The following is a 15,957-nucleotide window of genomic DNA, read 5'->3' on the forward strand; positions in this document are numbered from 1 at the left end:
TATGGTTTTATGGTTTCATGTTACTTGTAAATATTTAATTAATTTTTTTATCATAAAAATTTAAACAAACCTAAATTATCCAAATGATCATTTTCGTGAGAGTAAATTTGATAAAAACTTTTATTTACATCTTTCAATAAAACATTGTCATGTTAGGATTTTCTAATAAGATACTCACTCTATCTTAAGCAATCACTACTCTTTTTTCCTCTACAGCTTATCTGCTAATTGCTGACACATTAAAATAATCGCATATGGTAGGATCCTCTTATATGGCCATCGTGAACATGCTACCTTACATAATACTAATGAGATTAACCAACTATATGAAAACAATAATCCCCCTTTAAACATATATTTTTTAAATATATATTACATCATATTTTTAAGAAAAGTAAATTGTTACTTAGGTAACAATTTTTACTTTATCAACCAACAATTGAATTTTGATTCAAACTGGCTCGAGTAAAAATGATAATACTTCCATTTTGATTTTATCCATTCTATTATCCATATTATGTTTTACTTGGGTGATTATATGCTTCAAAGAAATTCTTCGAGAAAGATCCTACAAGAACTTGACCGTAGCAGATGATACATAACATATGAGTTGTAAACTTGCAATACACACGATATTTTCCATTTAAACCCAAAACAGAATGAATATTCTTCTTTTTTTTTAAAAAAAAAAATAACACTTAATCGCACATAAACCAATTGGTATTTCCTTTACACAAATAATGTGTGAATTTTGAAACACAAACATAATAACCATGTTGCTTTGATTATTTTTTTTATTTTACATACATGTTGGAATCATAAAAAATATGTATCCTCTTATATCTTTTTATTTTGTTTTTTTCTTTTCTCACAACTTTTTTCTTTACATGTTAGATCTCAATAAATATATGTATATATATATATATATATTTTGTAGCTCAAACTTTTTATGGTTATAAAAATCTCTATATTTTCTCTTTTATGTGTATCACTTAGTAAAATAAAAATGCACACATTAAATGAATGCAAAAATTTATTTGACTTCTTAATAAAGTCTATGTCTAACAATATGTTTATGTTTAGATTTTGAAAAATAAATGTTGACGAAACATTGCTCTAAATGTACACTTAGTTAAGAGTCTCCCCCTACAATAGACAATATAGGAGCTATGACTCTAGATACTCTTGGCTTGAAAATGACATGCCTTGTACAAATTCAATGAAAATTTGTAAATGATTAATTACAGGTTTATCTATTTATAGTTTTTGAATAATATAACTTTATAGTTTAGTGTTACATGTAAAAGTTTAATTAATTTTGTCCACCTAAAAATCAAGAAAACCTAAAAGGAATTAGTGCATCTCCTTATGGCTTTACCTCTCTAGGAAAAACTAGACTTTACCTCTCTCACAAAACAAAGTTTTGCTTCTAACTCTCTCACACACTACAAGGCTACACCACCACTCCAAATACTTTTCATACTGTTGAACCACCGGTACCCGCAAGAGCCTCTTTAATCACTTCTTACATATTTGGGGTGATTGATTTGCTGAAAACAAGTGTTGTTTTTTCCCTATTAAATTGCTGCCTTGAGGCTCTCTCATAGGTCGCCAAAACATCCAACAACTTTAAACACTCATCTTCTTTAGTCTTACAAAAAATTAATTTATCATCTGCAAATAGTAGATGTGTTAGTTTGGGCCTGCTATGCCATATAGAAACACCCCTAAGATCACCATTACTTGCTGCCTTTTTTATGAGACCATGAAGTCCCTTAGTACACATGAGAAAAAAGTATGGGGAGAGTGGGTCTCTTGGTCTCAGGTCTCTCCTTGCCTTGATATCTCCATGAGGCTCCCCATTAATCATAATGGAATAGGGGCAGTGGTAATACACTTCATCATAAGATTCACCCACCTATCATCAAAACTCATCTTCCTCGTGACTTTCTCCATAAATTGTCATTCAACCCTATCATAAGCCTTACTCATGTCCAACTTTAAAGCCATGTACCCTATCTTACTAGCACTATGGTTCCTCATGTAATGTAGAGTTTCAAACGTTACCATGATATTATCCGAGATCAAGCGATCAAATAGGAACGCACTTTGGTGTTCCGAAATGAGCTGAGGCATTATTTTCTTCAGTCTATTAGCCAAGACTTAAAATAAAAAAAAAAAATTTAAAAAAAAAAAAAAAAAAACCATTACTCAGGCTGGTCGGTCTAAAATGCGAGACAAATTCTAGGTTTTTCACTTTAGGAATTAATGTAACAAAAGAATGACCAAGGGCAGTAGGTAAAGAACCCAAATTTAAATAATGCAAAACGGATTGTGTAACATTATTACCAAGTAAGGACCAATAATTTTGATAGAACAAAGGAGGCATTCTATTAGGCCCAGGAGCCTTTAGCAGGGCCATTTGTTTCAAAGCTACCTCCACTTCCATAGCTGTAAAATCACAAGTGAGGGTTTCATACATCTCAACTGTTACCACTTCAAGAATAACACCAATTACTTACTCAAAATTTCTGGGTCTACTAGTGGTGAACAGATCTGTATAAAAGTTCACAATTGGTATTATTTATTTCCTATTGATGAGTACACCAACTGCCATAAGTATCATAAAGTCTAGTGATATAGTTTCTTAGTCGTCTCTAAGAATCTTTACTATGAAAAAACTTGGTGTTTTTATCTCCATCTTTTAACCATATAATTTTTTTATCTTTGCCGCCACATAGTGGCTTCCTTATCAAGCAGCAAGTTTATTTCACCTTCCAATCGTTTCATGAGACTTGAATTTCCCTCATGGATTGCTACCTTTTCTGCCTGGATCAATTGCTTTCTTTTCTTCTCAAGTTCACGCTTCACACTACCAAAAATCTGCCTACTCCAACATGTAAGCTCTCTACCATAGTTATCAACCTTAGTAATGATTTTTGTATCCCATGGCTCATCCTCATCTTTCCTCCAAACAGCTTCTACTGTGTCACTACAGCCTTTATCCGTTATCCACATATACTCAAAGCGAAATAGTTTCTGAAAACTGCACTCCATTCTCTCGGGCACTATCCACACAACTTTATGATTAGATGTTGTAACATCCAAGTGATGGATTTTTGCTCTTGGAAAAATTGAAGAACCAATCATTAGTAGCCACAACTCTGTCAAGTCTTTCCCACACGGTGTAACACGCAAAATGTTTATGCCATTTAAAAGGTGAGCCTATAAAACCCAGATCCATGAAGCCACATTCATCTAGAATATCTCGAAAAGGTTGCATCTGGTTATGGGGTCTTATTCTTCCTCCTTTTTTCTCAGATTGATGTGTAATTTTAATAAAATCATATGCAAATCCAAGGAGAGCTACTATGATTTTTTTAGATTACGAAGCTTTGTCGATGATTAATGTCTAAGCTGAGTATTTAGTTCCCCATAGAAAGCTGTAAATCTCCATTCATCCTCTTTATTCTTATTGATCGTGGAATCAATATGGTTGGGAGAGAAAGTTTCAATTGACAGGTCAAAATCTTCCTTACAAAAAATTACCAAGCCCCCTACCTTGTTTCGAACTTCAAACATATTCTTGAAATCTATCATTCTTTGTACTCAAACTAGCCTTTCTTTATCTATCTATGTTTCGGCTATAAACATAACAAAGAGATCTTTTGCCCATACCAATTCTGCAAACTGATCTTTTGTACGTAAGTTATCAAGCCCACAACAGTTCCATACTAACAAACTCATTGCTTCTGGCAGGGCTATTTAACATCCTCCGCCAATATTGTTGTATTTTCATCTTCTCCATGGAAAACCACTTGCTTCTTGTTTGGTAATTCATGATGAATTTTTGTATTGTTTGCACTCCTCTTTTGACTTCCCAATTTCTGGTTGTTTGCAGTAGTTGAAGTGTTGAAACCATGTCAGCCCTTGTAACCCTCTTCCCGGTTGGTTGAGTTTTACTGTTTACTAGTCGCGGACCCGCACATTGTGCGTGATAATTGTTTTTTACGATAGTCTCACACACACACACACACACACACACATATATATTGTAGGATTCATGGTGATGGGAGGTTTTGGTCTTTGAATTAATTTTGTATTATTAAAGATTAGTATTCAGAATAGAATGAGGAAATTTTATTGTAGATTTTATTTTTGAAACATCATTTCTACCATACTTGGTTGTCTAATTTGTACATTTCCAAGTCAATTGAGCACATTTTGCATGTTACATGTAATTCTTCGTTTCCATAAGGGTAAGGGCATTCACGATCCCAATGACCCACTCCATTTTTCTTGCTTGCTTGGTTATTTGGGATGCGAAATGTGTTTGTTTCAAAATTTGTATGTCGAAGGATTTGTTGATAGTTTTGTAGCAATAGTTTTCCATCTAGTTGGTTTAGAATTGATAATAGTAGTTGTATTCTCTCATCATTTGATTCACATAACAACACAATTGCCAATCATATTTTGCAGTTTTATCTCCTTCTATGTTGGCTTGAAAAAGGATTTCTTTTCCCGCTTTAGTTTGATCTTGTACAAAATATTTGTGAGCTCCGACCCAAAATAGTGCTTGTTTGTTTCCAACCCTAAAGCATTGATGAAGTTTTTCTTCCTCCTTTCGAAGGAATAAAGAATTTTGGAGCAGTCCAGTTAGATTGATGTCGTGAAGAATTTTTTTTTTTTTTTTTTGTTAGCCGATTGAATCGCTTGCAGCTGTTTTTTAAAAACATAAACACATCTTAAGAAACTGTTGTGCTATAAAAAATCAACTGGGGACAAAACATGTCAATAATCATATACTAAGGATGACATATGAACATTGTTATCATCACAATTGCAATATTGGATATATAAAGTCAGTTTTTTTTTTTTTTTCAAAAATATAATAATGACTCTAAAACTGTGCACGACTTCATTGTATAAAGTCAATAAAAAGAGAAAATATAGGACTACAATATTTTGTGCCACAATTTTGGACATGGTAGATTGTGATCAGTAGAGAAAAAGTGGAGAGTTGATGTAAAAGTAACAAACATCAGTTGTGAATTTAAATATGTACCTCATTTAAACGTTGCCTAAAAATTTTGGCAATTGTCTTCTCACATTGGAAAATATTTTGACCAATAATTTTGTAAGTAATTCATGTTGCATGCTCATTTTTGTGATTGTGTAAAGAGTATTTTTTATATTTTTGGTTTGTATTTTTGAAGTTGTTTAGGATTGTAATTTATAGTGTTTTGCTTGCTTTATGAATGAGCAAACTGTTTTAATTATTTTATTCATAATTTTCATCATTTAGTTATAAATATGTAAATTAAAGCATAAGAATACATAAATGCAAAGTTAAATGTAAATTTATAACCATCCATGATAAATTGTATAGACAATTTTTGCATTTTTTGATTTTTGCATGAATTATTATTTAATTGTCTAGTTATAAATATCTAAATTAAGTAGCTGAACTTTAAAAAAAAAAATTAAATTAAATAGATGAATATGTAAAATCCTCTCACACGTTATTCTTACAACCAAAGAAGGTGTCATTTCACTCATTCATTTACTACATGACTGATGGTCTTGGTATGTGGCATAAGAGATCCTTACTTCCCCTTTTAATTTATAATTGAGACCGTAGCAATATATATATATAAGTGCCTGGTGTTTTGTCTAATAATAAAGAGTCCTCATAGGACACAAAATTCTCAATAATTTCACAACATTATTAAATTACTTTATTACCTTGCCTTTTAGATCAATCTCGTTGTTTTTTATTTTATTTTATTTTTTTTATCTCCCTCTGTTTTTGCTTTTTACAATTGATCATGTGGTTCTAAAGAGTTTGGATTTTTTATTATTATTATTATTATTATTAAATTTCCCCATTTTTTCAACTTGTTTGGGTTCTATATTCTTTTGTATGAATGCCAACATTCAAAAACTGATTGATCTCAGCAGTAATTTAATAATAAAAATTAAAATTAAAATATACTTGGTATATATGATAGCAATGTCAAAAACAAACAAACCCCATTGCCAAAAATCAAGGACCCATTAATCTCAATAGTAACAAAAACCAAAACTTGGAAAATAAATATGACACCAATGACAAAAACAATCAAACCCCCATTTCCAAAAGCCAATATTCTGATCAAAGAATCATAGATCAACCATTTCAACCAACATACATATAAATGAGAGATCCAAATCCACATCTCAGTCTCTCTGATTAATATATATATATATATATATATATATATATATATATATATATATATATATATAAAAGGCAAAAAAAAAAAAAAAAAAACCATCATAGCAAAGTCTAATACATACCAGAAGCAAAGCCTCTCTGGAACACAGGGATCTTGAGGTATGAGGCAGCCCTTGAAGCTGTGTTTGAATGAATAATAAATTGGTAGAAACCAAAAAGATAATATAAAAATTATTTTAGCATATCAAAAGATAGTATGAACATATTTTAACATAGCCTTTTCATTTTATTTATAACTGAGAGTTTGACATACTTGAAGAAACAATCCAGCTTTTGAACTTGCAATTTAATAGATAGTTCGTAATCAATTTGTAGAAAATATGAATAACCTACACAACCAAAAGATAATATAAAAAATATTATAGTATGTTCCCATATCTCATCCCCCTTCCCCTATATATGTGTGTGTGTGTTTATAAAATTAAAAAAAATAAATAATAATAATATAAAAAATATTATAGTAAGTTCACCCAAGTAACATGATGAGCATTTTTCTAAAACTATTTGGAGATTCTTGCCTTTATGCAGTTACATTAATAATGAAAACATCACAGGGTAAGACCCAACCCAAATACTTAATCCAACCTTGTTTTAGACCAACCTTGTTTTTTTTTTTTTTTTTTTTTTTTTTATTTTTTTTTATCTCCCTCTGTTTTTACTCTTTCACTTTGTGTTAAAAGCTTTCGCTGCCTATTTTAGCACTGCCCCGAATTCTCACCTACATGCTATATCTGCCTTCTTTTTTCTTTTTCTTTTTCTTTCGATTTTTTTTCTTTTACGGTTCATAATTGATGAACCCAACAAAGACAACTGGAGGACCCTGATTCCCCTTAACTTTTATTCTCTCCTAAGCTGTCCATTTCACTGATCAATGACATATATTCAACCTCATAGAAATTCAAGCTCTGATTGATGTCTTTGAAACAGTACCAGTAGTAGCAACATCTCTTCATGGAATGTTTTGGCTTAATTATCATTTTTCAGTCAAATTATAGAAAGCCATTTGATTACACCCACCTAAAAATCAATTTCTAACTGATATTTAGAGATACCTGACTATATCTACCAGCTTTTGAACTTGCAATTTGATAGATAATCGATATTAAATTGGTAGAAAATATGAACAACCTACACAACCAAAAGATAATATAAAAAAATCTTAGCATAGCATGTTCATTTTATTTATAATTGAGAGTTGGACACACTTGAAGAAACAATCCAGCTTTATTTACAATGGGATTTCCTAGCAAAGCAGCTCATTCAACAATGTCCTATTTCTTTTGGTTACATAAATTGTTCAAGCAACAATGGAATTTCCCAAAAGGCATATGATACATGGCTGATGCACTTCGGTTATTTATTGTGAGCTACAAAAGAGAATTTGTAAAATCACATCCCAAAAGGCATATGGGATACTATGGAAGGACTCTGACGTTGCTCCTGCATCACAGCTTGTGGCAAGATACACTGGTTCAAATGAAAGTTTACAAGTATAAATGTTGTATTGGAAAATTTTCTTCCGACAATCTTGAAAATTTTGAGCTATTGTGCTATGTATTTCGTTTAACTTTACTTCAATCTGGGGTAATCTTATAGATCTACTAACAATTTCAAATTTGATGGGCTATGACATTATTTTGCTGAGTTTCACATATATGGAAAATGGCAAATGTTTTTACTCCAGATATTTATGACCATTTAAGTGTACTATTTTTGTGAATACATCTCTGAAGTGGACTTGGTTAAAGTCAAGTTTAAGGTAATTACTTGATTTCCTTCAAAGACAATATACTGATATAGGGAAAGAAACCACACTCACACAGTTCTCCAAAATGCAAATATGATCAGAAATTTGATGTATGAAACCATGCTTTGTAACAAAACCTGTATTTAGCAAGTTGTTCAATACAGATAATAAAACAAAATCCAATAGGAAAAAAAGAAACCCGAACATTTCAAGCAAAGAGTAGCATGGCAATTAGTACATATTTCATCAAAATACATGCTTAAATATAGCTCAATTGGCACTTCCTTCTCCTATAATAATTAGTTGAAAGGTGAGGTCAAGAAATTAAAACCTGCTAGGGACGTCTGTAACTTACCAATAAAACAAAATGGAACAGGTGAAGTGTATTGGTTGTAAATTGTAATATGCGATTCCCATATGTATTGGGATGCCTTGTGAGGATATTTTGTGTTCTAAATGTTTCTTAGATTTGTTTCAATGAATTACCTGCTTGAAAAAGAAAAATGAATAAGTAAAAAAATATGCAAATAGTAGAAGTGTTTAGGATGGGGGCATGAAGGTATCAATTATGTATATACTAATTCAAAGATGCAGTTGAGGAGTTCAAGGGTGAAGGATTGGTCTAGGGGAGTTCCTTGACTTGATTCTGTGAAGTGTTGAAGTCTGTCTTGGTGACTTGAATTCGAAGGAAGAATATCGCACATGCCTATTGCGCATTCAACATGATTCCTAGCTAATTATTAACTAAAGGCAGTAAAAGAAGGAACAAAAACTTTATTACTTGGAGTTACGTCCTAGCTAGTGGCTACTGGCTATGATACTTTAAATACATTGAATAATATTATATAGAATGATCCATTTCTTGGAGTTTAAGTAGGATCACTACATATTAAGAGGCATATTTTCCACTTACCAAATTCTGTGTCATATTGATTGTCCATAATTTAAAGTTGTCCTCTGGGTGGAGGAGATTCAGTCCAAGACATTGGAATACCTTTCAGAAGATCCAGCAATTAACAATTATGTAATCCCTAATATCTATGGAGTGGCTTATATGAGAATTCTCTGTATTTTTTGCATTATCAATATGAAATTTGCTCACACACCTACATAATAACATGTTCCATATGACTATGGCTTTACAATTACATGATCTATACGTCAGGCTGAACAATAACATCCATATTAGATAAAGTTCCTTAGCTGGAGAGCAAAATATATTTCCCACTCACGTAGATATCTTGTAACATATTGTAAATGTGAAGAATCTTACAATTTTTTCTTTATTGAAATTTCAACATAGATAGAAAATGAAAAAGAAAAGGGCAAGATTGTTTCCAAAAGAAGGCTTTTAATTTACTGTGATATATAATATATGAGCAGATGGTGGCCAAAAAAAAAAAAAGAGCTAAGAGGCTTCTAGAAATATCTTCAGTAACATCATAGGAAAGAGAAATAGAATTCAGATTCTTTTCTTTTAAATTAGTGGAGTACAAAAGGACGAATTTGAAGGGTTTAAAACAGTGAGTTGTTTAAGGCGGCACATAAATATTGGAGAACCATCGAAATTAGTGGAAAAAATTCACGAGGGATCTCATAAAAAACACAAACTCTATACTAATTTAATGGCCACCATTTCATATAGCTATGAGCTGTACAATTTACAAAGCACACAGCATCCCTCATGTCTTGTTTCACTTTCTTATATTTTGAGTTGAATTGACATTCATATAGGGGGGACCATGTTTTATTTTGTTGGAGGAATCATTCAGAGAGTGGTAAAGAAAAAGAGAGAGACAGAGAAGAATCCACTAAAAAGTATTTCTAAAATTAGCATATGCAGGTTTCTACTATGCCTGTATTGAAGAATCCACAAAAAAAGTATCTCAAGTACTGAAGAATATAAACATGAATATATACAGCTTGATTCTTTTAGGGTTCGTTTAGGAGTTCATAAGGGAATGGAATGGAATGGAATGTATTTAAGTAAGGGAAAGGAATGGAATTAAATGAAATTAAGTAACCTTGATTGGATATTTTAAAATAAATTAATCAAAATGAATGGAATGTAAGTAATCTTGTTTGGGAGCAACATGAAGGAAATGAAATTGAATCATTTTATGATAATATTACTATTAGATCCCTATTCTAAAACAAAGGATTGAATAGATAGGGGTATTTTGGGAATTTTAGTAAAAAAATCATTAAATCTTCCATTCTCACCCATTCCTCCCAAGTTTGGGGAAAATGAAAATTTGAGGTTTAAAGGAAATAGAGAGGAATAAGTGTTCCCTCCTACCCATTTAATTCCCTCCCACTTAAACTCCCAAACAAGGGAATGAGATTTCCATTGCCTCCATTAAAACTCTCAAACAAGGAAAAGGAAGAATATTCTAAAAAAGAAAGCAATGGAATAGAAAGAAATGAAAAGAATAATTTTATAATATTCTTCCTTTCTCTTATTTTGGAGTTTTAATGAAGAGAATGGTGGGAACACTCATTCCTCTCTATTTCCTTAAAATCTCAAATTTTAATTTCCCCCAAAATTGGGAGAAATAGGAGAGAATGGAATTAGATTTAATGATTTTTTTTAACTAAAACTCCCAAAATACCCCTATTTATTCAACCATTTGTTTTAAAATAGGGATCTAATAGTAATATTGTCATAAAATGATTCAATTTCATTCCCTCCATGTTACTCCCAAACAAGATTAATTACATTCCATTCATTTTCATTCCTTTATTTTAAAACATCAAATCAAGGTTACTTAATTTCATTTCATTCCATTCATTTCCCTTACTTAAATAAAATACATTTCATTCCATTCCATTCCCTTATAATCATTTCATTCCATTCCATTCCCTTATGAACTCCTAAACAAAGCCTAAAAGAATCATGCTGTATATATCTATGTTAGGCTCCGTTTGGGAGTTCATAAAGGAAGAGAATGGAATGGAATGATCAAAAGGGAATAGAATGGAATGGAATGTATTTAAGTAAGGGAAAAGAATGGAATGGAATGGAATTAAGTAATCTTGATTGGATGTTTTAAAATAAAGAAATGGAAAGGAATTAAAATGAATAGAATGTAAGTAATTTTGTTTGGGAGTGACATGGAGGGAATGGAATGGAATCATTTTATGACAATATTACTATTAGACCTCTATTTTAAAATAAAGGGTTGAATATATAGGAGTATTTTGAGAGTTTTAGTAAAAAAAATTCATTAAATCTAATTTCATTCCCTCCCAATCCTCCCAATTTCAGGGAGAATGAAAAATTGAGGTTTTAAAAAAATAGAGAGGAATGAGTGTTCCTCTTATCCATTCCATTCCCTTCCACATAAACTCTCAAACAAGAGAATAGCTTTTTCATTCCCTTCATTAAAACTCCCAAACAAAGAAATGGAAGAATATTCTAAAATTTTCTAGTCTACATTAGCATTCAAACTTGCTATATTTACAATATCAAAAAAATAATCATATCACCATAATTTTTATGAATAATAATTATAATTATATTTTGAACTACATGTAAAAAAATAAAATAGCAAACACCATAACAAAAAAAAAAATTAACGCGGTTAGGCTAAATCCAAGCCTACTCCAATGGGAAAATACCAACCAAAATTCACCATTAATAATAGCAATTACAACCACATAAACTCTAAGAGGAAAAAACCATAATCCTACTCCAAACCCCAATACACCCAAAGGTTCCCTCACACTAACTCACTAGGAAAAACTAATATTTACCTCTCTTACAAAACTTTGCTCCAACCTCTTTCACACTTGACTAGGCTACACCACCACTCCTGTTGGAAACTGAAAATGATATGAATGGACACCCAAAGTAGGCATGTCCTTCTGTATTCCCCATCCAAGAGTTATGGAGTAATGGTTTGAACCGTTACTCTACCCCACTAAGTCCACTATCCCACTCAATATTAATTGAGTGGTGTGTATATAAACACCAAAAGTGGTATCTATTGTACAAGAAACGAATTTTGTATTTCTCATAGTGTTTATAGAGTGTTGTGAGGCTCTTAGATTGTGGGTTATGTTTGCATCACTCTAATAGTATGCAACACCGTCGGGGAAACGTTTTTTGTTCGTGGGTTATACAAACTGGAATTGAAAGCGTGTTTGGATAGCTGGTCTAGACAGCGTAAAACAATCTCAAAACTCCTGTGTGATTATTGGTTTAGGCCAAGAGAGGTATGCCAAAAAACCGATTACTTATATTCCGCTGCAAGTTTCTATTTCTTACAACTCCTTATGGCACACCTCCTTACTTATTTTCTTTTCAACCACTTTTAATGCAATTAGTGCACCAAAAAATTTTTCTAGGCAATGTGGAATTTCAAAACCAATAAGGAAATTTGAAAATTCTCAATTATGAGTTGGGCGCATGCATTGCACGCTTTTTAAAAAAAATTATAAATGATTATATTATTATTTTAATGCATGGACACTCATAAGTATTATTATTTAAAATATTAGATAAAAGTAACAATTTAACAAAAACATGATCACAATCATGGAAAACATTTGTTATTTTTGCTTCCAATTGTTGCTAATCAATATAGATTATCAATGTAATAATAAATAAAATTGTATTTCTATTATTTGAGTGAGTAATATTGCATAAAAGGTCCACAAAAGATTATTATATAAAATTTGAGACTAAAAAATATTTATATCATTCTTTTTTTTAAGAAATATTCTTAATGTGAAGGAAAGAAAAAGACATGATAGTAAATTTATTTGATAATGAGATACAAATTATGGCAAAAATGAAATATCTAAAAAATACATATTTTCCTTTAAATGTAGAGTGTTAATTTGTATCATGTATGTTAGTAGTGAGTTTCAATAAGAATATATATGATAATATATAATAACTTTTTTAGAAGGTTGTACTTGCATAAAATGAAAACAAAAATATTCGAAAAATGAAAGGAAAGGATTGTATAATTTAAGGATGAACATAAAAAATTTTAACCCACATATTAGATAAAAAATATATTGGCAAACTATTAGAAACTTTTTTATACATAATGAATAACTCAACCATGCAAATACGAATAAGCATTTGGATCACAATTGGACAAAAATTATACGAAATAACAAAACTAATTATCACACACTAATTGAATCTCTAAACAAACAAACAAAAAATACCCAGTAATCAAAACACTAAAAGAAAAATATTCACATTAACATCAAAATAATAACAACAATTTTTAATTAATAAAAATATATAAATCAATCTTTCTCTTCAAATATAGTTTGTAGGAACGTGTCTCCTAATTCTATGGTTTAAAATACTAAGCAAAACACGTGTTACAATTAATTTGTATTATGGGTTAATATTAATCCACAATGAGAAATTTGGACAAGAACATGTAAACTACTAGAATCTTTCTATTAATTCAAGTGTGATATGTTACATGGATCTCTCCTTAGTCTTTTCCTTACTATTTTCTCTCTTTCTATAGCCTGTGTCCTCTTCTTCTCTTTCTTCTCTTCCTTTTATATGAGTCATCTCTTTCTTCTTCGTATTTTTTCCTAGTCCACCTGGATAACTTTTGGTCTCATCGGGCTTTTCCTTTGTAGGTTTTTCATCATGAATGGAGACTTCTAAGGCCTTCCTTACTGTTTAGACACCTACCTGGATAACTTTTGGTCTTATCAGACTCTTCTTTTATAGGTTTTTCATCATGAATGGAGACTTCTGCAGTTTTTCTCACTGTTCAAGCATGTCATTTTCCATTAAATGGGGCGGTGCCAGGCATGTGTCCTATATTGATGCTGGGGCTATTGTGGAATCATCAAGAACTTTTAGAAAGCTACCTTGGAGAAGTTTAGCCTCTCTGGAATTTACCTCAGTAGCTCGGATATACCTCAACATGACCTTGGAGTGCAGCCTAAAAGGGTATTGGGCCTAACTAAGGATTCGAGATGTTGCATCCATTAAAAGATGGTCTAGCCAATACTAGATTTATCTCCATCGTTTGGGCCAATACTTGGGTTGGGCCCAATACTTATCTGTTGTAATAAAGCCCTATGTTCGCTCAGAATTTGCCCCACTACATAGTTAAATCTTGAATTTCATATACAAAAGGCAATCAGTAAAACAGAAGTATTAAAGTAAATCATTGAATAAGGTTAGAGATTAATAGACAAATGTTTGTGCGCACTAAAATAATGATGAAAGGTTGAGGAAGAGGATGAAACATTATACATGTAAATAATTGAAGTTAATGTAATTGTAATCACTAAAATAGTGAGGTGATATAAAAGCAAAAACACTTCCTATCCATACCCAAATTAATAAATAAATAAAAACCTTTATGTCAAAAAGAGAAATATCAATAGCTAGGAATTAAGAGAATGTTGTCTATCTTTTCAAAAAGAAGAATGTTGTATACATTTTATTGTTACATGTGTATAATTTTAATTTCATGTGTTGAAAAAAGGGAAAAAACTAAAGTGATTTATGGGCTTCTTTTCTAATTGTGATTTCTCATTTTTTTAATGATGGTGACTAGAGAATGAGTTGATTTGGTCCAAAAGAGTGGCATGAGTAATTGCTGATGACAAGTGCCAAAGATAGTGGGTAAATCAAATCAAAGAAGGAGAGAGTATGAACTGTTTCACGAAATCAAAGATCTCTTTGCATCTCATAAAATAAAAATAAAATAAAAAATCTCTTTACAGCTTAAAATAAACAATATACTAAAAAGAGAAAAAAAAAATTGAGGACACAATATTATAGATAATTTAAAAGAATTTTGGTTTAATTTTAATTCTTGAACACTGACTTGGAAATTGATTATATGAGTAGTTAGTTCCAAACAATGTGCTATGTATTGATCTATAAACAAAACGAACCTTACAAAAGCTAAACACTATTTCCTTTTCTTTTTTTTTCTTTTTTTTTTTCTTTTCAAGATCTGATACTTTTTTTTTTCTTTCAAGGATCTGATAACCAAAAGATGGATCGCAAAATACCTACAATGCACATCGGGTGTGTAAACCTTGAATGGTATAGTGTGTTTAGGGCTTCCTAAGAGGGGGGGGGGGGGGGAGAGGGAGAGAGAGAAAGAGAGATTGTAGGAACAGTAGGTTTATTTTTTAAACTTGAGAGAGGGGTAGGGTTGCTAGGATCTGCAAGTGGGAAGAGGAGTTATAACTTATAACGTGAGTCTTTTTTTCTAATTAATTGAATCCAAACATGAGTTTTTTTTTAATGCTAAAATAAATTAATGAAGTGAAAATTTGTGAGACTTGTAAAACTGGTGTGTCAAAATTTTCAAAAGGTCAACAAAAAGTCAAAAAACTTGGGTTTATATTATATTATATTATATTATATTATATTATATATATATATATATATATATAATACAATATATATTAAAAATAGATAGATAGATTAGTTAGGTGCAATACTAGGAACATAACCTCTTTCTTTTTCACAATTTGCTAATGTAATAGATTGAGATTAGGATAACATCAGTCAGTAGCGGCTCCAGGATATATTTTTAGGGTGGTCTATAAGAAGAAGCATTTTGAGTAAAAAAAGGAATCTTGCAGTTTAAGCATGTGATTTCTTTATTACAAAGTGCTATATTTACAAAAATTTTATAACACTTTTCTAACAAATTTAGGTGATAAGTTGTTATTAGTACTAATTTAAACTCACTACTTAAATTACTTTTTTTTTCCATCAATAATAAGCAGTAACAATCTATTACTTAAGATTTGTGGTTAAAATATTAAAAACATAGCGTTTCTCATATAAGATAAACTATAAGTTTAATGCATATTGTTTATTAATACGATTTTTTTATATTAGTCTATTAATATGATGACGATACTTATTATTGTTGCTAAGATTAAATCTTGGAAATCGTCTATTGTTTTTAAA

At 30.8% G+C, this 15,957-nt stretch overlaps 1 protein-coding gene across 1 annotated transcript; it reads right to left on the reverse strand.

The window, feature by feature from the left end:
- Positions 1-2,721: 2,721 nt before the first annotated feature.
- On the reverse strand, positions 2,722-3,747 carry LOC142629154 (uncharacterized). The gene is made up of 2 exons (XM_075803135.1): positions 3,679-3,747; positions 2,722-3,225 (listed from the first exon to the last, which is right to left on the reverse strand). Exons 1-2 carry the CDS (start codon positions 3,745-3,747, stop codon positions 2,722-2,724), a joined length of 573 nt encoding a protein of 190 aa, XP_075659250.1.
- Between the last annotated feature and the right edge of the window lie 12,210 nt (positions 3,748-15,957).

This window comes from Castanea sativa, chromosome 3 (assembly GCF_040712315.1).
Source record: "Castanea sativa cultivar Marrone di Chiusa Pesio chromosome 3, ASM4071231v1".
NCBI lineage: Eukaryota > Viridiplantae > Streptophyta > Magnoliopsida > Fagales > Fagaceae > Castanea > Castanea sativa.